Genomic DNA, 22,909 nt, shown 5'->3' on the forward strand with positions numbered 1-22,909 from the left:
ACCAGTCTCAAATCCATCAGTGAGTCTGGCAGGGAAGGGTATCTCTGCCAAGTATGAGAAGACTTCCCCCAGTAGAATAGGTGAATGAGGATAATTTGTTCCAATGGCCATAATGGCAGCTGACAAAGGAGCTGTGGAGCACTTAGAGCTTGGTCAGACATCAAAAATACTCCTTAGCATCTCCTCCACATCCACTGAATCCCAATCCATCACTACTTGTCCTGACTTTTGTCTTCCCACCAAAACTTTGGTGACTCTGGGAGGGGAAGTGAGGCTGACAACTTTTAATCCAATTCACACACAAGTCAAAAACTTGCCCCATGATGTCATTGGCCATTGTCAAGAACAAAAGACAAACAACATCTTTCTCCAAGTTTTCTTTCCATTCCTATATATATTATTCCACTTTGAGAGGTTAACCTCAATCTACTAATATATCATTTATATTTCATTAAACCTCATGGAAGAAACAAATTACTAATACTTCTAAGAAAATATAACAAAATGGAATCTTTGATATGTAGGAACAAAAATAAATAAATAAATAAATAAATGTTTTGGAGAGAAGGATAGATGTCAAATCAGGAGAGATTCAGGTTTGAATTTCCCTCTTGACCCTTCATATCTATGTGATCTTATATGAATCATTGAACCATTCACCTGAAAAAAGTGGGTAATAATACTTTGCTGTTTTTTTAGTCATCTTTGATAATATAATTGATGAATGATATTGAATTATCTTCTTGATATTTGGAATTTAAGAGATAAGAGGGGCATGGCAGAGGTATTATATCACAACCTTCTCCCTGACTCTACCCAGAACAACATGTCTCAGCAAAGAATGTTCCTTAAAGATTCAGTTTGACCAGGTTTAAGAGTGTGGCTTTCTGTTTATAAACAGGGCAGGATCTCCTTAATTCAAATCTGACTTATTTCTTAGAAAAATGAGGGAGCGCTGGTTTTTGAGTAAAGTTCAATGGTACCTTCCATTCTCAAGGAGGCAGAAATAGATCATAGCATGAAAGAGCAGGACTATAATTATGTGACCTAACTAGAGTGAGTAAATATTGTAGACAGGGGTTTAGGGATCCTAGTATTCAGCTTTCTTCTTTGGATCTTTTCCAGTGGATAGAGTGCTGGAGTTGGCTTTAGGAAGGCTTGAGCTCAAGTCCAGCCTCAGACCCTTATTAGCTGTGTAATCTTGAGCAAATCACTTAACCTCTTCTTGATTCAGTTTTCTCAGCTGTAGCCTGGGGATCAGAATAGTACCTACCTTAGGGTTGTTGTGAACATCAAATGAGATCATTGTAAAGTACTCACCACTGTCCCTGGCACATATTAAGTGCTTAATAAATGCTTGTTCCTGGACAGCTAATTGGCTGTCCCAGTGAAAAAAAGTGCTGAACCTGAAGTCAGGAAGACTCAACTTCCCAAGTTCATATCTGGCCTCAGACATTAGCTGTCTGCCTCAGCTTTTGGGGGGCAATTAGATGGAGTACCAGATAGTGCACCAGCCCTAGAGTCAGGAAGATCTGAATTTAAATCTGGCCTCAGATACTTAAAACTTGCTAACTGTATGAGCCTGAGCAACTCCCTTAACCCCAATTGCCTCAAAAAATAAAAATAACAATAACAACAACAAAAAGCTTGTTTCCTTTTCCTTTTTTTTTCCTTACACTTGAATAGGCTAGCTCATTTCTGAGGTTCATTCTCTTCCCTTTCAATGAATCCAAAGAAAATATTCTCCTTTCAGTTATTTTTCTCAAAGGTGAAGCAAAAGAGAGCCCCATGGCTCCCCATCCATTCTATGGTCAGTAGAATAGCAAAGACTGTTCTTCTGATGAGAAGTCTACTTTCTTTTTCTGTCTTTTGTCTAATGGTTGGAGAGACCCCATGGTTTTATATCAATGTAGGCTTAATAAACCCTGCAGCATTATCCATTGCCAGCTTCCTCTCAGGAATTATGTTCTCAGAGAAATCATTGTTTACCCAAGTTCACATGACTCTAAAGGCATATAGCAGAGAAAGTAATAGGAATAGGAAAGCCACTAAAGTGGTTATTCTATGCAGCAGGCATGGGAAGAGGCCCCATAGAATGGGCACAGTTATATTATACTCTAGTTTGGGATTATTGTGAAGAATTTTATTTTTATATTATATATGAGTCATCTCAAGAGGATTTGCATGTGATTCCTGAGCTGTGAATTTTCCTCAATGATCCATGTACTTTAAGGTTTTCATTTTAAAACTTCAGGTGTTTATTCATTGAAATTCATCCAGGCAAGCACTCTGTTGGTCCTGCCAATGGCTCTCATTAAAAAGAGTAAAACTAAGTGTTTCGAAATTTGCAGTAAAGCAACTATATGAACATTTCTGATAGAAGGTAAAATAATTGCCCCCCAAAAAAAAGTATAGTTTCACTTTGCCTCACAGAGTTGTTGTGAGGGGAAAGTACTTTATAAAATTTAAAATAGTTTGCAAATGTAAATATTGTGGACCTTCAAATTATTCACTGTGTGATCTTAGTCAAGCTTCTTAGTTTCTTTCATTCTGACTTTCTTTAGTTTTTAAGTTATAATAATAACAATATGTATTTTCCTTTTCAGAACTAATATGCAAATCAAGCAAAATGATAAATGTGAAAGTGTCTTGTAACCTATAAGACATTATGCTTACATAAGGTATTGATAATGAGACTATTAATAATTGGTGATAATAATAATAGCCATTGAATAACTAAAATCTCCTAATAAATTCAGGCTAAATGCAGAATGTCTATCAAAGAAGGTCCCTCCCATAACATTATATTCCTGGAATATAGCCTTGAACTCTTCTGATCTTCCCAAAGAGGTCAAGCTAATTGCTAACAAATGCATGAGGCACCCATTTATTTACTAATAGCTAACATTTATATAGCTCTTACTATATGCCAGGCCTGAGGGTAGCTCCATGACACAATGGATAGAGTATCTGGATTTGGAATGAGGAAGGCCTGAATTCAAATCTGTCTTCAGACACTTACAAGCTGTGTGACAAACAAGTCACTTAACCCTGTTTGCCTCAGGTTCCTCATCTGTTTTTACATGAGAGGCAAAAGGAAAAACCAACCACTCCAGTATCTTTGCTAGGAAAACTCCAAATGGGATCATGAAGAATCAGCCATGAGTGACACAATAACAACAACAAAATGTTTTAGGCATTTACTCAGTGTTTTACAATTATTATTTCATTTGGTTCTCTTAACAACTCTGGGAGGTAGGTGCTATTAGCATCTATACTTTACACATGAGGAAACTGAGGCAAATAAATATAAGCTGATTCATCCAGAGTCACACAGTTAGTAGGGACCCGAGGCTGGATATGAATTCAAGTCTTCCTGACCCCAAGACCAGTGTTCTATCCACTGAGCCCTCTGGCTGCCATTTAAAATGTAAAATCCTACAGCTGCACACTTTGTTACAGATTCCAGTCCTATGAAGCACAAATACCTGCTAATAACATACCTACAAATGGCCCCATGCCCAGGGATAATGTCACACTTTCCATCATTCACGCAGAAATCTGGTTGAAGCTCACAGACACTCTGACAGGGCAGTTCTTGGAGACTCTGATAACCAGGGTAACATATACATTCTGCTTCTCCACTCCAGCGGTTGACCACACACTCAGAAAATTCATTGCAGGCTTGGAACTTACAAAGGTCAGCCTGATCACCTGAAAATTGAAACAAAGCAGAAAAGGGATCCTACTCAGTGAGGCTTCTAGAGTATGTACTCCATTGACCTGGCCTTTGAAGATTAATGGTCACCTCCATTTCACAGTAGGAATCATAGAATTCTAGATTTAGAGCTGGACAATACCTTGGAGTTATTGAGTCCCAATCCTTCATTTTATAGAAAAGGAAACTGAGGCTTGGAGAATTCATGCTGTTTGCCCAAGCTTAGGATAGTGAGTCTGATGTGCAGATGTCTCAGGTGAAATTTGAATTTGAACCTTCCTTACTTCAAGCTCATCTACTACATGACATTGGAGTAGGGCTTTTAACAGGTAACTTCCTTTTTTTTCCAGGCCCTACTTCTCATCATAAATATCTAAGAGGTACAGTGAATAGAGCACTGGGCCTGAGGTCAAGAAGGCCTGAGTACAAATCCAGTCTCAGACACTTATGAAGTGTGTTATGCTAGACAGGTTACTTAATATCTGTTTGCCTCAGTTTCCTCAACTATAAAATGGGGATCACCTTGCAGGGTGATATCAGAATTAAATGATATAATACTTGTTTTTTTAATATTATTTTATTTTTTCCAAATACATGCAAAGATAGTTTTCAACACTTATGTTTGCAAAACCTTGATAGTTTTCAACACTTATGTTTGCAAAACCTTGTGTTCCAAATTTTTCTCTCTCCCCTCCCTCTCTCCCCAAAATAGCAAGCAACCTGATATAAGTTCAATATGTACAACTCTTCTAAAGATATTTTCATATATTGTCATGCTGTGCAAAAAAAAAAAAAAAAAAAAAAAATCAGGTCCAAAGGACAAAAAACACAAGAAAGAAAGAAAGAAAATTTAAAAAAAAAAAAAACAAAAACAAAAACAAAAACAAAAAAAACAAGCAAACCACTAACAACAGAAAGATGAAAATACTATGCCATTTGTAAAGTGCTTAGTACAGTTTCTGGAACACAGTAAATCTTATGTAAGTATGTATTTCCTCCCTCCAACCTTCATTAGAATTGGAAGTTCAAGGACAAGGAATTTCCTCTACTTTCTCTCTGAAATGTATAGAGTTGAATTTGACCACTATAAAATGGCTTGTCCAAACTTACACAAGTATAGTATGAATGTAGGAATGTGTGTGTGTATCAGAAGATTTGAACACAAATTTTCCATATTTCAGGGACAGCCTCATGAAATCCACTATGAAATATTGTCTTACTCTGTAGATATCCACAAGAAAACAAGAAAAATAAACATTTTAAAGCTAGAAAGGATCTTATAGATAATCTAACCTATATCAGCTTTCCATCTTGGGGAGGAGTGAGGAAGGAGGAGAAGGAAAAAATTTAGAATACAAGGTTTTGCAAAAGTGAATGTTGAAAATTATCTTTGCATGTATTTTGGGGGAAATAAAATATTATTTAAAAAACAAATGGGACTGCAAGCAATCACAACAATTCTCAACGAACTTCTACTAAGATAAGATATCAAAAGTTACAATCTGCATTGGCAAGATGCCACCTATTCCTATGGAATTTTAAATGGATATGTAAATATTTTAACATTTCAAAGTATTTCACATGCATTGTTTTGTTCTAAAATACACAAGCCTACAAGATGTTCATAGCCATGACTGACACATAAGGAAAATGAGATTCAGAGAAACAAGACTACATGTCTAGTAAGTATCAAAGCCAGGACTAGAAGCCAGATTTTCTGAAAAAAAAAATTTTTTTCACCCATTAAATCCATAAAATTATCTGAAGTTTTTCTACATTTGGGTTAATTCTAGGGTCATTATCGTTGTTTCCAAATGACACTGTATAATATATATATATATATATATGTATGTATATGTATATATATATATATGTATATATATGTATACATGTATAATATATATGTGTGTTCTACCAAAAATGACATCCAATAATTATATTTTAAATATCTATAAATATAGATATGGTTCCTATCCTTAAGAAGCTTATAATCTGTTAGGAGTAATAAGACATGCACGCAAATAATTATAACACAAATTAAGGTTAATACAAGTAGCCTAAAAATTCTATAAAATCTTTTGGGGAATATAGGTACTTTGAGGACATGAACTATTTCTTTTTTTTTTTTTTTTAGGTTTATTTTTTTTAATCAAATATCTGACACCAAGTAAATATGTTTAATTTTTTTGATGTCGAATGAATGAGGAGGAAGAGATTATTCCATCTGGGGAAATCAGAGAGGGCTTCATGCATAAGATATCATTTAACCCAGGTATTAAAGGATAAGTAGGATTGATAGGGAAGGGAAGAAAAGAGAAAGACATTACAGGAAAGAAGTGAAGCATTAGCAAAGGCCTCAAAGGGCAGAGCACAGCCACTGAAAAGCTTTCCAGATTAAGGTCTATGATCCTATGTTCAAAGTAAATGCATAATATTGAGAAATTCACCCTAAAAGGAAGAATGAGCTAAGGATGGAGAATGTCATCTAAGAAATTTAGGCTACATTTGTCACACAGTCAACTCATTTATTAAGCTCCTATTCTATGCTAGCACTATGCTAAGCAAAAAAACAGCCCCTTCTCTCAAGGAGACTAATAGGGGGGAAAATTGCCAACAACTTTATATAAATAATAAATATACAGAATAAGCTAGAGGCACTATGATTAAGGATGAAAGTCTAGGTAAAGTTTAGAAAAGTTTATTTCAGAAGGTCTGGTATTAGCCAGGACTTGAAGAAAGCCAGAGATGCCAGGAAGTAGAGGTGAAGAGGAAAAGATTCCAGGAATCTCCAGTGAATTCCAAGAATATCCAGCCAGCGAAAAGGCCCAGAGTTAAGAAATAGTGTATGATGTGGGATGAGCAAAGAGACCAGTGTCACTAGAATGCAAGAGTATGTTGAGGGATATAAGAAATAAAAAGATTAGAAAGGAAGGGAGTCACTTTATCAAGGGCTTTAAATGCCAAAGGATTTTGTATTTGATCCTAGAAATAATAGAGGCTGGACTGTACTAAATGACCATGCTGAGGTGTAGTGGGGGGGGGTGACTTGGCATGATGCTTTATCAGTTTAACAGCTTAATAGAAGATGGATTGGCGTAAGGAGAAAGCTAAAGCAGGAAGACCCACCAGAAGACTATTTCAATAGTTCAGGCATAAAGTAATGAGGACTGGCACTAGAGTGGTAGCACTGACAGAGGAACAGGCAATAGGAAGCTTTCTTTGGGGGTATGGTATGGAGGAGATTGCCATGCATTAATAATATTATTCTGATGGCATAGGTCAAGGATGGATTGGAGAAGGAAGAGAGCAGAGAAAGAGAGACTAGTTACAAAGGTATTGCAATAGTCTAATAGATCTGGACTAAGGAGGTGGCCACAAGAACAGAAGGGGAAAGTGGTTGAGTATTTTGGAAGCAGAATTAATCAGGCTTATCAACTAAATAAATGTGAGATGAAGGAGAGAAGTGAATCAAAGGTTTCAAATGAAAAATATTGATATAACTGGAATTTTTCAATAATTAGAACAATTTATATTTTTATAAGCTCACCAAAATATTATAACAAGGATTTTTCATTATAATAGTAGACAGGTCTACCAATATTTAATATTTTTTGATAGAATTTACTCACAAAGATTTAAAAAATAGCAAATTCTAATCACTGACATAGAATAATCAACATATACATTGGAGAATCTCAATTTCAATATTGTTTTTAAGGATGAAACACTGGTGTTTTACTATTGGAGATATTTGAAGAAATAAGATTAAGTGAGGTGCAGTAGAACATGTCAGTGGAGGGTAGCATAGCAAGGAAATAGGACTAGATCTGAATAATGGATTTGAAGAACTGCTCCTGGATTAGAATGCTAGCTCTCCTACTCATTAATTATGAGACTAAACAAACAACTTAACCTCCCTCCCCCTCCATTTCTATAAATACAGGGGCTGGACTAGATGATTTCCAAAATTTTTTTGTTCTCCAAATATTAGAGCATGTTAATTGATAGAGAGAAAAAAGCCAGTGGAAAAGGAAATATTGAAGATTCCAGATAAAAGGAATAACTGATGAATTAAGATCCTGGAGGATGTGGACAATAATAATCTTAAAGATATAGACACAGAAGTTGGTCTTGTAAGGAGAAGGGAAAAGTCTTTTTCATAGAATGAGGAACAGGAAATTAGTGGATAGATGAAGTTGAAAAAATGTGATATGGAAAGGAAAAAAAGTAAGAATATTCCTATCAGATGGTCTCCATCTTATTAGTAATATAGGAAATGAGGTCATCTATAGGGCAGTGTGACATTGGGGGCTTGAAGAGATGAAAATGCAGCTGGAAGGAGATGATCACATTTGACTTAAACCTAGAAGATGGGCTAGGTCACTTCCTTTGCTCTTAATGGGTAAAGGATTGGTCTTTCCTGGTACATTTCCAAGGCAAAAAATAAAACTTTCTCCCTAATTACCTTAAATGAAGAAAGAAGTGAAAATATGAGGCAGCTAGGTAGTGCAGTGGATAGAGCACCAGCCTTGAATTCAGAAGGACCTGAGTTCAAATCTGGTCTCAGACACTTAGCACTTCCTAGCTGTGTGACCCTGGGAAGTCACTTAACCCCAGCCTCAGGGGGAAAAAAAGAAGAAGAAGAAGAAGAAGGAAGAACTGAAAATACAAGGTTTTTAAAAATAGGACAAATAATCTAGTCCAGCCAACTCTCCTATATTCCTACTCAAAACCATGATCTTTTTTGATGCATATATAAAGAAACTAATTCATACAAATAACTATTCCATTGTCTTAGGTATTCACAGCCAGTTTCATTACCTGATTCCACATCCAGGGAATATTTATCAATAGCTAGATTCATGGTGTGGTAGGCAGTGTTGCAGAAGTCTTCCAGAACTGTATACACAGCATTGTTGACATCGTGAGGTACAGGTTTAGCCAACCTCACCCGGCTGTTTACCACAATACTGCCGTTTCTGAAGTTCAGGATTTCCAGATTCTGGAATCCAGTGAGATTTGATTGAAGATAGGGAACTAGCTATCATCCATGAGAAATAAGAACAAGTTTATGAACAGGAAATTTAAACATGCTCCCCATTTTCCCCCAGTGATATTCCTATACCTGATGTAATTAATGAAATGATAAAGTAAATAATGAAAAGATAAAGTAAATCATTAATCAGTTGCTCAAGTGCTGTGGCAGTTCTCCAAGAGATACATGATTCAAGAATACCACAGCTTGTAAAATAATCTTCATATAATCTGACCTCCCTTGGCTAATATAAGGGAATCAAATTAAAATATAAAAATATCAAAGGCATTGTTGTCCCTGGGGATTGATCTCACCACTTTTAAATATTACTTTCAAAGGGGGGAAAAAAGCCAATTTCAATCTCAGAGGTCCTGGGCTGAAGGCCTTAGATCACTAGCTCAGCTTGCCACATTTGTGCCAAAAGTATACCTTCCTTGGATCAGTTCCCCAGGCAACCACTTGTCTAATCATTTCCCCCTATCTTCAACTAAGGATATTATTTGTAGATGATATTGACTGACGACAATTAAAGTTCCTCCTTTCTTGGTGTACATATGTACATTTTGTGTATTTGTGAGTGTATCGATACATATTACATATTATATTTTACTTACAGTCTTACCAATTCTAAGAATCTTTGTTCCAGTGCTTTATATTCAGAAGAGTTTTTGTTGAATAGGTCCTCTGAAAACGGCATGTTCAGCACCCGAAGGCTAAAGAAAACCACCAGAGGGCCTGTTGTCTGGGAATAATTTGGATGGGCTCTCGGTGTAGGTTGAACATCAGCTCTCTCAGTAGAGAGCATATTAGTTGATATTTCCACGTGGCTACCGACAATGCTACTTTCTTCTTGGTTGAGTGCAGGCTGGTGGTATCCTATGCCCACTTGGTCCAGTTCTAATGAAATATCCTGTACATCCATAATCACATCATCCTCCAGATTGGTGGAGCTGAGGGTTGCAGACAACTTGGTGGAGTCAGAAATAGAGACTCCAGATACAAGGGTAACAATATTCTTTACTGTACTTGCAATTGTGTCTTTGGCTGGTCTCCCTAGGGAGGAAGTTGTTGACTGAGCTACATCTAGCTTGGGTGGCCTAGTCCACAAAGGTCCCATGCCTATCTTTTCTGCTGAAATATCTATGTCAGCTTGTTCTGGGCTAGATGATTCTAAAATTTCATTTGGTTTCTGTTCTTTAGAGGACTCTATTTTTTCTAGTCTATCATTAGTAGAAGTAGAAGTTATTATAGATTCTGATAGGAAGGGTGGCTTGGGAACAAGATAATGATCAGTTGAGGTTGCCTCTGATGTGTGCAGCTCTTGTCCAGATCCTGAACCTGATTGTTCCTCAAATAATAGTCCACTTCCAGGATATATTTCTGGCTGAAAAATGCTCACTTCTAATTGATCCTTATTTGGGGAGGCCAAAATGGATGGAGAGGTCAAAGTTGATAAAGGCAGCTCAGAGTCGTCTATTGATGGCATTGGCACAAGATAAGAGGGTGGATTTGAAGTCAATAGATCAAAAGAAGAAAAACTTCCTGGTTCTTCCACATTTGTTAGTCCTAAAAATAAAATTTTCCATTATTTGTAGCTCATGTTTAATTTCTGCATTCTATTCCTAGTTCTCTGAGAATGGCTGATCATCATGTTTTTCTCATTAAGTGAGCAAGGTCAGAAGCTGGCTTTGACTTAGTGAAGTTCAGCAGCCAGCAAGAGAACTTGACAGTGTCTTTATGAAGTGGAACAATGGTGCTTGAGAATACAACCTGATTCTCCCAGAGGGGTATGACTAGACATCATTCACTGTTAAAACAATTTATCTTCAGATGCCTGCTCTTTAGAAACAAAGAAGTGCTGAAAGGCAGACTGACCAGAAAGAAATTGGATCCAAGTGGGAACTTAGAAGGAAAATTCCCTAAGAAATTTTACCTGTCACTGAGTGGTTCAGTTCACCCATTCCCAAATTCTCTATTCAAAAATCTTCTTTTTTGTCATCCTTTTCTTCCTCATTGCTATGCTTATTCTTTCTCCACAGTCTCTCAGATCTAGTTTTTTCTTTTAATTTCTGTATCTCCTATACTAAATTTAGTCCCACTTTCTGGTAAGTTCATGACTGGAATATTATAATAGGTATCTTATTAGTATCTCCCTACTTTTAGTTTCTTTACTTCCAATTCATCCTGTGGCATAATACTACTAGTCTTAGGGTCAGGAAGACTTGAGCTCAAGTCCTACATATAACACTTAGTAGTAGTATGAGTCTTTTGTTATTCTTGTTCAGTGGGTTCAACTCTTTGGGAGCCCATTTTGGAGTTCTCTTGGTAAAGATACTGGAGTGCCTTACCATTTCCTTCTCCAGGTCATTTACAGATGAGGAAACTGAGGCAAACAGGGTTAAATGTTTGCCCAGTGTCACACAACTAGTAAGTGTCTAAGATCAGATTTGAACTCAGGAGAATGAGCCTTCCTGATCCCAAGCCTAGTGCTCTATCTCACCCACCACCTACCTGCCCTCTCTCTAATCAAGTCCTCCACTCTTGCCAAATTAACTTAATTGTTGTTTTACCTTTCATAGATTTCTCCATCTTTCTTTCTTGCCCTTCACATGCCACTTTTCCTCAAGGAAGCTTTTCCCTTATACTTTTCACTATTGCTTCCTGCTCCTCATGCAAGGTAGAGTTACCAATAAAGTTTGCAAGAAAGTTGGATGCTACAATTACTCACCATCATCTAACAAAGCAGGTCCAGAAGTCCTTTCCTTAGGAGCCATAGGCAAGCCAGTCTGAGGCACTGCTGGGGTGACAGAATGAAGAGTGAGGCTGATACCTTCTAAAACAGCTGGGGAAGAAGTGGAACCCACCTTCGAGGGAAGGGGTAATTTTGATGGAGACACTAAATCTGCTGGAGGGCTTTCTGATTTTGACCAGAGCTCACTGCCAGTGGATGAAAGAGCCCCAGAGATGAAACCTGGCTTGGTGAAATCAAGTGGTGAGCTATTCCTGGCAGTTGATTCATCTGCTGAGGGCCATTCAGCTTGAAGGGTATTATCCTGAAGGGAAAAAAAGGCTGAATCATATCTTAGAGAAAATAAACACAGGAGGAAGAGTGAAAGTCTAATTAAATTTCCTTTCCTTCCTGAATTTTTTTTCATCTTAAATATAATTTTGATAAGTTGTTAAAGCAAAGTCTAATGAACTGCAATTTTGTACTTATGGAAAGCTAAAGTTAAAGACTCAAACATATAATCACAGCAGGGGAGGCCAATTAGCAAAACTGTTATCATCTTGAGAGGTAATTATTGAGTTTCCTTACTTTTGAATTATGAAATTAAGCTCAACAGTTCCTAAGGTCCCTTTCTGCTCAAGCATTCTAGGATTCTATTCTATTTATAATTATTTCCATTTGCACCATACTATCATCACATAAGAAATGATCATTTTACTTGTCATTTATAACATTTTTCATTATTTTGTTAGCCTTCATTCTCAAAAAGGACTAAAATGACATAACTATATTAGAATCAAGGTACAATTTATCCAACTATGGCTGATCAGACCACTATAAGCTTGGAAGTCTCGATCATGGGCTGAACACAAATAATTCACATGAAGACTTGAAGTGAAAATGTCTTTAAATTTGAACTTATCACATTTACATACCTATGTAAATATGTATTATGCATACACACATGCATATACATATATATGTATGTGTAAGCAAGTATATACATATTCACACATTTGGTCCACTAACCAAATTTTCCATTTAACTACAAAAAATGCAGTAAGTATTCTTGAGACACATAAGAAATGTACATGCTTATTAAAAAAACTTTTTTTTAGAGTCCACCTTGCTATAAGTGGTGTGTGTATGTGTATTTGTAAGCCCAGGCAAAAGAAGAGGAGGTTTTCTGTTGAAAAAAAGAAGAAAAAAAGTTTAGTTGTCTTCTTCATTTTCTCTTCATGGAACTGGAAAGAGTAAATCTATTCATATTTTTTAACGGGAAACAAATATGTCAAGGACTGGATAACCTATAAACATGTGGCAATAATAATTATACTTCAAAAGCTTAAATTTATACAATTGAGTCCCACAGTAATCAAAGCTTGAGAAGTCATTTGTGCCCCCAAGGTCAGGTTTTTTAAATGAATCTCTTGTATTTTATTCTCCAACAGAGACATAAAGCAATTGCTGTTGTTAGCATTTTGGCTTATAAAAAAAATTCTTTGCATCATACAGGTTCATATTTTTCAGCACTAAAAATATGTGTATTTATTTTAAAAATTTTTGTATTCATCCATATTAGGTTCTAAGAAACTGCCCTCTTTGCTCATCTCTGAACAGGATAATGATCTGCCCAGCTCTCAAAGCCAATGAATGACAGCTTCAAAGCCAGCTCTTCTGACTCCAAATCTAGTGCCCTTTCTACAATAGCACAGCTGAATTGGGTACTAATATAATGAAAATACATTATGATACCATGGATATTTGTTCTAAAAAACAGGACATTTCTTTTCCATTAAACTATTTACCCATTCCCTTCCCCACAAGTTGCATTTTTGCTTTGTAGGTAGGTTATACTGTAACTATTTTAATATTACTCCAGACAAGTTTACTGGACTCAAGTTATGAAATTATTCCTATACTAGGAAAATTACTAAGTCTTCAATGAAAAAGAGCCTCTCCCAGTAGTAGATATTTCCCTTCTTACATTTTTATATGTGCTTATTATTCTAATTGCCCACTAAGTGAATAAGTTGGCATCAAGAAAAAATTTTAATCATACAAGAAATATTAACAAACAGACAAAATAAAATATAAAAAACCAATTGTGCTTCTATTTTTGAAAGAATGAATGTCACTTATTGGTGGCAATGAGCTCTTCCTGTACATTGGGAAAGGTGAATAAATACTTGCCAGGGGTTGCACCTCATCATTTAGTTTATGAATAGATGTTTCCATAGTAACTAATTCAACTCAAAATTTCTTCTTTCAGTGCATCATATTAGCAAGTTTAATATTATGTTGGTCAAATTTCACATTTGCTAATGCCATTTAAAAAGCATGTTAATGCTAGGGAATTCATTAACAAATTATTTTCCAACACATGGTGCCAGTGAGATATCAAATCCAATATTCCCAACATGTACTATTTTGCAATATAAAAAAATTAAGAATAGAAAACTTTTACAATAAAAATTAAAATATAACATAAATTTCATTGGTGTTATTTAGGGAATAAAATTAGAATAACAATTTTCAAAATAAAATAAAAATAATAAGGTCAATATTGCATTACTGCTATAGATCCTTATTGTAGGATGGGTATAACTCTGAGCCTATTATTCAAGAACCTAAATTTAAAGAAATTTATCACTAAAGTTTGGCAATTAATATTGGGCCACCATAACTCATGAAAACATCTACTAAGAGATGAATGGGTTGCAATCTACATTGGAAAGATTACTCCAACTAATGGAATTATGGCTCCTTCAAGTTTTGAAATATAACAAGGTGAATGCCTCCAGACATTTTATTGGAGAAAGAGAAAAATCTTTAAATTAGTATTTCCTTATTCTGAGAAACAAGCGTTTTTAAGTGTCTTCTTAATTTTTACAAGATAGGCAGTAAATATACAATGACAACATGATAAGCAGTCCCTGCCCCCAGAAGGATACAATGTACAGCATTCATAGTTTTCTCCTTTTTTTCTCCCAGCTATTCATACGTACCTTCTTATTCTGCTATTCATCCAATTATCACCATTTAAAATGCAAAAGGCAAACCATAGAAGAACTAAAACCACACCTAATAATTTTGAAATGCAGACCATAGTACTTTTCTATTTGGAGAGTGCCCAAAGTTTTAGCATGACTATCAAAAGCAAAGAAGAGAGGAGTTATATCTCTTATGTCAATTCTCTTAATCTTTCTTTCCCTTTATAAAGCACAGCCCAACCCTGCCACAGTCATCACTAAGGGAAGAAATCATTGTAGAGAAGGGGCCTCCTTTGCTCATCAACACCAGCACCAGTTACTGCCCAACTGCTCCCAACAAGTGGGTAAGTGCAGGTGCACTGAGAGAGGGGATTGTTACTGGCAATCTTCAGACCATTAGTCCTTCTTTCACCTAGCCAATTTTGTAGGGAGACAATTCCTATGGAAGGGAAGCCATCCCCACCAATGTCAAAGGAGTTCTTGTTTCCTATCACCCTCCACTGTGAAAACTAATCAGGTCAAACCACCATCACCTTAAACACTATCTTCCTTACATGCTGATGAAGATAATCCAGGACCCTGAATCCAAGAGCCTTTGAAATAGCAATGCTTCCAGTCTAATGTCAAATGATTCAACAGCAGAAACTGATAAAATTCTATTAGTCGAAGTGATATTAAATTCCCCTCAGCTGTGAATGAACTCTAAGGATCATGGAACCTATCATCTGACCTAAAGCTGAAACCTTATGTATATATTGCCTCCTCCATAAAAAATAAGTTTCTTGAGAGCAGAAACTGTCTTATTTTTATTTGTATCCCTAGTGCTTTATATATAATAAAACATTTATTCAATAATTCTTTGAAAGCACATAACCTTGCATTATTGAACAATGATAATCAATTTGTATAGTTTAAGAAAACAAATTAAAGGATAGCTACATGATGCAGTAGATAGAGCATTGGCTCTGGAGTCAGGAGGACCTGAGTTCAAATTCAGTCTCAGACACTTGACCATTACTAGCTGTATGTTCTTGAGCAAGTCACTTAATCCCAATTGTCTCATCGAGAAAAGAAAAGAGGAGAGGAGAGAAGAGGGGAGAGAAGAGAGGAGAGGAGAGGGAAGAGGAGAGGGAAAAGGGGAGGGGAGGAGAGGGGAGGGGAAGGGGAGGAGAGAAATTGATCTTAGCCTTCAGTAAACTCCTTACACTATGACTACAGATCAAATGCATGCACACATGCATGCACAGGTGTATACACATACTCTTACACATTGAAGGTGAAAGAGAGGAAGAAGAAGCACAAGTTATAGAAAAGTTATAGAACTTAGCCATAAGAACCACAATGTAAAGTGGTGTCACCCCTTTGCCTCTTGAAAACTAGTCAACAGCAGCAATTTTAAAGAGAGCTACATGAAGCATAGTAAAACAACAAAGGAAACAATAACTTGTGTTATGATTAGAAAAACTTTCCGAGGACCTTTTGTGGAAATACTCAGAGGGCACAACAGCAAAAATATCAGCAAGCAATTATGAATCAGTCTTTCTTACCACGTGGGTAATCTAGCAAAGCAAATTTCATTCAATGCCAAGGGTTGTCTTACAGAATTGGAATAAAAAGGCTGGGACACAAGTAGGAGAACCCAGAGACATAGAAGATGAGAAAAATACTTACAAGTATCAGGGGTGGAGACACAAGAATGCTTGGGTTTTCAAAATTCCATAGTGGGTCTTCAGTTTTGGGGAAAAAAGCATCTTTCACTGAAAAAAATTTTGAAGAACATTTTTAGTTGATAAATATCTCCCCACCCTAGTGCAGGCCCTTGTCACCTCACTTCTGGACTATTACAATGGCCTATTCCTTGGATGTATTTGTCTCAAGTCCCTTCTCATTCTACTTCATTATCCCCTCACTTCTTAAACTGATCTTCCCAAACATAGTTCTCATCCTGACAGACCCTATTCAGGAAATTCCAGTGGTTCCCAGTTTCTTCCCATCAAATATAAAATTTGGTTTTTAAATTTCTTGATAAATTGGCCTCTTCCTATTTTTCTAGTCTTCTTAAACCTTACTCTGCTCTACATAGTGTATATATCAGTGACACTGGTTTCCTTGCTGTCCTTCACATAAAACACTCTATCTCCTAATTACATTTCAATAGCTAGCCTCCATTGCTTGGAAAGCTTTTTCTCATCTATACCTTCTAGCTTCCCTGGCTTCCTTCAAATCTCAGCTATAGTTCCACCTTCCTCATAAAAATCTTTTCCCTTTATCTTGGTGCTTTCCCTAAGATTAACTCCCAATTTACCGTTTGCATTTTGTTTCAGTAAAATTATTTGCACATTGTCTCCCTCACTAAATTGTCTTCTCAACTCATTGAGAGGTAGAACTGAGTTTTGTTGTTTGTTCCTTGTTTGTTTTTGTCTTTATGTCCTTAGTTCTAATTATAGTGTCTTGACCATAATAGATGCTTAATAAATGCTAGTTGACTTAGTAAATTCCTCTCATCCAGTTGTTCATTTGTCAGTTATGCTATAGAAAAGAGTTTTGTTCATACAAATTGAAGTAGATGTTCCAAGAGGTCCCTTCCAACCCAGAGATTCTGCAGGAGGAAAAAATAGCTCTTTACAAAAATTTTATTGTATTTGGGATAAATGGCCAATGAGATCACAGATTTAAAGCTGGAAGGGACCTTAAAAAATATTTAGTCTACCACTACCCTACACATTTTATATATAAAGAAACTGAGGCCCAAGTCGGTTAAGGGAATTAACCAGATTTACATAACTAGTAAGAATCTGGAGCAGATATCTTTCCCCACTAGTCCTATGTTCACTCATTTGATTCTAGATTGAAACTGCTATTTCCTAAGTAACTTAGGTCCTATATACTCTTAAATTCTAACTAGCAGTACATGGAATAGAGTGCAAGAAGACATGAGTCCAAATTTTACCTCAGACATTCATTACCTGTGGAACCCTAGACAAGGGGTTCTATCTTGTCCATCTAAATAAATTCCCTTCTCTGAAAAATAGGGATAGTGCAAGCATTCATGGTTATAAAGATAAAATGAGAGAACATCACAAACCTTAAAATGTGATATACATGACAACTATTATTAGTTATTCTTTTAGTTGGGGCTCAAAGTCAGGAAGACTTTGTCTTCAATATTTTCCTTTACTTAATGTATTTCTTGATTTTCCTTGAATCTTGTATGCTTTTATCAAATTATACACTGTCATCTCCTCTTTGATTCTCAAATCTTCTATTTCACTTTAGTTTTTTAGTCCACATCTTTTCTCTCCCATCAAGTCTCAATTCCAAGTTTTTTTGTCCCTAGGTGGCTCACTTTTAATTTGTCAGAAGCATTATATTTCTAAAGCCCAATTTGCATTATTATCTTTTTTTTTCTTTTTCCTTTTTCCTTCCTCCTCTCCCCCCCCCCCCCCCCCCCCCCCCCCCGCAATTGAAGTTGTGATTTGTTCAGGGTCATACAGCCAGAAAGTGTTAAGTGTCTGAGGCCAGATTTGGTGCTTGAGCTGCTACACCAAGTAACTGTCAAGTAAAGTAGTTATCTTTATTAACACTCAGATTCATATATGATACATTTTGAAGATAAAACTTTTACTACAGAGCTCTGTGGAGAAAGATACTAAAGATATACATGGATTGTTATACTTGTCATTCCCCTTACCCTTGATAACCTGAAGAGAGTCAGGATCTGGCTTCAGGGAAGAGTTTCCTAGTAAGAAATTTCTGGTGAGGCTTTCAGCAATGTAGTCTCTGAAGTTGTTAATTGTATAAGCTGCCATGGGCTTATCCTCACGGTCCACAAGTCCATGATTTTCTACTTTGTTGGAATGAAGATTAATCATTTCCCAGGTAATGTTACTGATAGCCTCACTGTCAAATGTGACAGCATAGCGAACATTGATGCCACTGAGGTTAAAAAGGAAGAAAAAGAAGTCAACTTGGGACCTGCTCATATGCATCTAATATAAGGATAGAACTTAGTTACTAGGACATTGCTCTTGCCAATTGTGGTATTTCCTAAAGAAAGGCCGTCAGTGTGACATATTAGAAAGAAGGCACCCTGAATCTAACAAGATCTGGAATAAATTATTAAAAATCGCCCTTCCAACACCAAGTACTAGAATCTGAAGGGAAAAAAAAAAAAAGAATATGTAGATTTTATTCCCAACATGATAGAAGTATCCCAAAAAGAAATCATGAAACTAAAAACTTTGAGAATTACTTGTCATAGCCTACTATAATTATGTACCTCAATATATATAGTTCATTTAGCAGTGGAATCATTGCTAAATGAATATGGAAGGAAGGAAGGGAAGGAAGAGACAAAAAGAAAACCCAAATCCAGCAGGAGACAATGAGTTACTTTATATTTTCTCATTTGTCCATCTTTAAGTGACATGTCATATAAAGGTAATAATCCTTTTAGTGAAAAGGTAATGCTATGATGCAGTAGACCAAGTGCTTTAAAAATAATTAACATCAAATTATTAATAGAAATGCCAACCCTTCTCTATTTATCCTGGCTTTGTATTCTGTGACAGAGATATCTAATGTCAATAAGCCAACAAATATATCATTAGTTTTTGTGGTGCTGAGGGTAAACACTAATTTTTAATTAGTGAAAAATTTAAGAATCTTTTGTCTCAAGAACATTAGACAATGAGCTGGAAGATTATTTCTATATCCATATTTCACTTTGCTTTCATTAAAGCAGCTGAGGCTATCTTATTTTGCCAATTGAATGTGCTGACTGCTGCTTTAAAAGATAATCCTCTCTTCTAAAGAGATGAAACTAGCCTGCAGCACTAAAATTGCATTGGCAAAAGTCAGCAAAGAGAAAAGATGGGAGAACTGCTCATGTATTAGTTTCATTAGCTCAGGCATATAGCCACTTAAGAGCTATTCCCTTAAGGCTATAACTGTTTTTTAATTCTATGCCCTTTCTTAATTCATATAGATAAGTAAATTGTCTCTCAGTTTTCTACCTTCTTGATGTTGATATGTTTGAACAAAATTATATCTATTTTTGCATCTATTAGAGAATCTGTATGAGTGTATGATTTTAATATACATGCATAGCTGAAGCTAAGAAAAGCTTATAGAAGACCTTCCATGGAATATGCACTTTGATAATTAATTATTGTCACTATTATTTCATGATGCATGCCTAAAATTAACATGATCCTACCTGAAGAGATGAGATTCTGGTTAGGGAAGTCTGCAAATGCAAGCAGATTTATCTTAATGATGCTTAATAGTGCACAGTTTTAGAATCAAGGGACTGGGTTTAATGATTGGCCCTTCAATTAAATCATTCCTTTGCAGTACTTCCTTTTGACTTCTACAATGCAAGATTTAGCTGAGAAACAACTGGCAAGAAAGAAGTGGAAATAGGTAATACTACCATTGTTTTGTTTTGTTCACCTCTAATATATATCTGTCAAAGTCAAGTTAACAAGTATTTATCAGGACCATCATCAGGCTTATAATTTGCCACATCTTGTGTTTTAAAAGTACAAAATGAGAAAGACTTTGAGGTGTTAGGAAGAAATTAGCTATAAGGTTCAAGAATAATAGCCCTGAAATGACTGATTTCTAGCAAGGACCACAGGAAGTTAAGATGTTGGTAGGGAGGGTCTGGTTGGTAGAAAGTAGAGATTGGTCTGCCATAGCTCAGGAAGAAGGAAAAATCAGATATTGCCAAGAATGAAAGGAAGTACATGACAAACAGAACATAGACCACTAAATAAAAACAGTAACAATCTGAAAAAAACTATGTTGGCAAACTACCCATTTAGCAACAATTAAAGCAACAGTAACTTTCATCTGCTCAATTCACTGAAACAACTACTCTTCTCCTGATAAATAATTATTGCCTGAGGCATGTGCCAGGGAAGGGTTCATTCTGAATTAAGTTGAAAAATGAAGTCTTCCTTATCCTTCCATATCAATTGCCCCATTAGAAGAGGATTGACATATATAGATGAAAAAACTAATGAAGTATTACATCATTTTAGGAGCAACCAAAGGTGAGGTTGTTTTAGAAAAAATTCAGGAATCTTTCTTTTATCATAGTATGGATAATGCTTTCTTCTAAAATACTACCTACCAAGAGAATATCCTGAGGCCTGGAAATGATTTTTTCCTTGTTGATTCAAGGAGAGCTCAATCACTGATTCTACATAAATCCTACTTTAAGTTGTATTACTTGTGTGTAGCAAGTAATATCCTATAATAGACATATCACTAGATTTTGAATCGCCTCCCCAACTCATCCTACTCCAAGACTTCATCAAAGAATGGTGAAGACTCAGCATCCTCAAAAGTTCTGCTGGCAGAATGTAAGCTCTGAAAGATGTTTAGATCTTTTTTTTTCCCTTCTTAGGATTGGAAGTGATGGAAAACTTGTATAGGTAATTCTTCCAGGAGTCCTACAACATATAGACACTGGGCACTAAAAGGTTAAGAGTTTGCCCAGGGACACAGGGAAAATAAGTGTCAGACCTCTGGAGAGCTTGGATCTAGGTCTTTTGATTCAGAAGCCTGCTCTTTATCTATCTTAGCTGACTCTTGATAGATCTTACCAAGCTGAGAAAGCTTCATAAGTGGGTTTATAATGGACTGTGAGTCTGTAGTGCAAAGACCACACTAAGCTAAGTATGGAGACAGTGTCTACCATAGGGTGGTCTCAAGATTAACCATCAGGTGATTGGGGGGGGGGTGCTACAGAATTTAGCCTTGAAGGCTAAATTATAGAAGATGCGTAGCCTGCAATAATGAAGAAATTTCCTCCAATTATTTCACGATTCTTTTGCTATATACATTTATATCTATTAAACTTCCCTTTTTTATTTTTAAACAGAAAATAAAATTTTATGTACAAAAGAATTACATTGACTTATAAATTATATAAATTATTATTCCTTTCATATATGAGCACTTTGGTAGTAAAAAGTTGCAGAAAAAGAACTTTTGTATATAAAAACAATGTTTAAAATCAGTGTGTGAAAAGGGTTGGTTGTTTTTTTGTTTTGTTTTTTCAGTTAAAATGTGACAGACGCCAGTTTTTAGGAGGACTGGAGAATGAACCGAGAGAATATTTTTTGAGGTCAAAGAAATGACTTAGGCTATCAGATCCCTCATCTCTTTTGCATGTGACTATTTTTAGAACTTGAGAGGATAAAATTTTCCAAATGGTAAATTGAATAAGTTTGGACATTCTAGTTAGATTAAATAAGGACTATTGGTTTCATGGCTAGAGAAGAAATGGCAAATTACTTCAATATCTTTGCCAAGAAAATTCCACATGGGTCACAGCTAGACACAACTTAAATAACTGAATTGCAACAACAAATTCTGTCACAATTGATAGAAAGGATGATTTGAGACATTAGAAACACTTAAGACCTTAACAAGAGGTTGAGTTAAGAAGATGTCAGGGGGAGCAGTCAGCTTATAGGACAACTTCAGCTACTTGTCTTTGAAGGCTATTGATTGGAAGATAAGCATTGCTTCACTGATTAAAGAAAAAACTAGTAGTCTCCTGACTGAAGGAGAGCTGAACTCTCCTACAATTTTAGTTATTGCATTTTGGTACCCCTTTAATGGTGCCAGGTTAGCTTGCCCCTCTAGTCTGAGAGAGGGAAAGACAGGATTTATGACTGCTTTGCTACAAACAGTATTTCAGACTAATTAGATGATGCTGCAATCTGCTAAGAAAAGAGCTGCATGGACTTGTTCATATTACTCAGAAAAATTATGCAGAAATATTTACTATATACATTACTATATTTACTTTCACTAAAATGGTAAGTTAAAGATAAAGTTCACCAAGTTGGTATATTGTTTTTATGTTATCAGTTCAGTTATCCAAAGTAATAGTTTATTGAAACAATCGCTGCTATTTTCCTTAGAAAATGTTGCCTTGTTGAACTTTTCAAAATGACCAATTCTGTTTTCATGATTTTGATCTCAGGAACAAAATTGGGAATTTGGAGAAGGAGCAAAGGGAAGGGATTACTTTTATATCCCTTTGATGTTCTAAGCACCACTAAAAAAAAAAAAAAAAAAAAAAAAAAAAAAACCCTATTATATAAACTGGTTGACTACAGAGTAGAAGTATAATGGGAATTAGTTGTTATCAGGGTAAGGAGGCAAAAATCAGTATAAATAGGAGTTTTATAAGGCTAGAAGATTTTCCCAAAATGCTTATAACTGTTTAAGTTTCATGAACATTAATGAAAGCTATACCTCCTTAGAGACCTTCCACAAAAAGAAGTACAAGTGAAAATTAAGAATAGCAAAAACAGCACCCAGCAAATCAGGGTGTAGGCAAATAGGGGCTGATTAGCCAACCAGCAGACTTCAAAAATGCATGTAACTTTACAATTCTAAGTATGACAAAT

At 35.8% G+C, this 22,909-nt stretch overlaps 1 protein-coding gene across 1 annotated transcript in view; it reads right to left on the reverse strand.

Annotated features, from left to right (window-relative positions):
- IMPG2 (interphotoreceptor matrix proteoglycan 2) overlaps positions 1-22,909 on the reverse strand; it is an 85,513-nt gene that overhangs the window by 6,818 nt on the left and 55,786 nt on the right. Inside the window, exons 13-18 of the mRNA XM_074302073.1 lie at positions 18,166-18,410; positions 16,146-16,231; positions 11,482-11,806; positions 9,376-10,319; positions 8,540-8,759; positions 3,504-3,714 (exon numbers count right to left, since the gene is read on the reverse strand). Coding sequence (XP_074158174.1) covers positions 3,504-3,714; positions 8,540-8,759; positions 9,376-10,319; positions 11,482-11,806; positions 16,146-16,231; positions 18,166-18,410 — 2,031 coding nt within the window. The remainder of the gene's footprint in view (positions 1-3,503; positions 3,715-8,539; positions 8,760-9,375; positions 10,320-11,481; positions 11,807-16,145; positions 16,232-18,165; positions 18,411-22,909) is intronic.

This window comes from Sminthopsis crassicaudata, chromosome 3, assembly GCF_048593235.1.
Source record: "Sminthopsis crassicaudata isolate SCR6 chromosome 3, ASM4859323v1, whole genome shotgun sequence".
Lineage (NCBI taxonomy): Eukaryota > Metazoa > Chordata > Mammalia > Dasyuromorphia > Dasyuridae > Sminthopsis > Sminthopsis crassicaudata.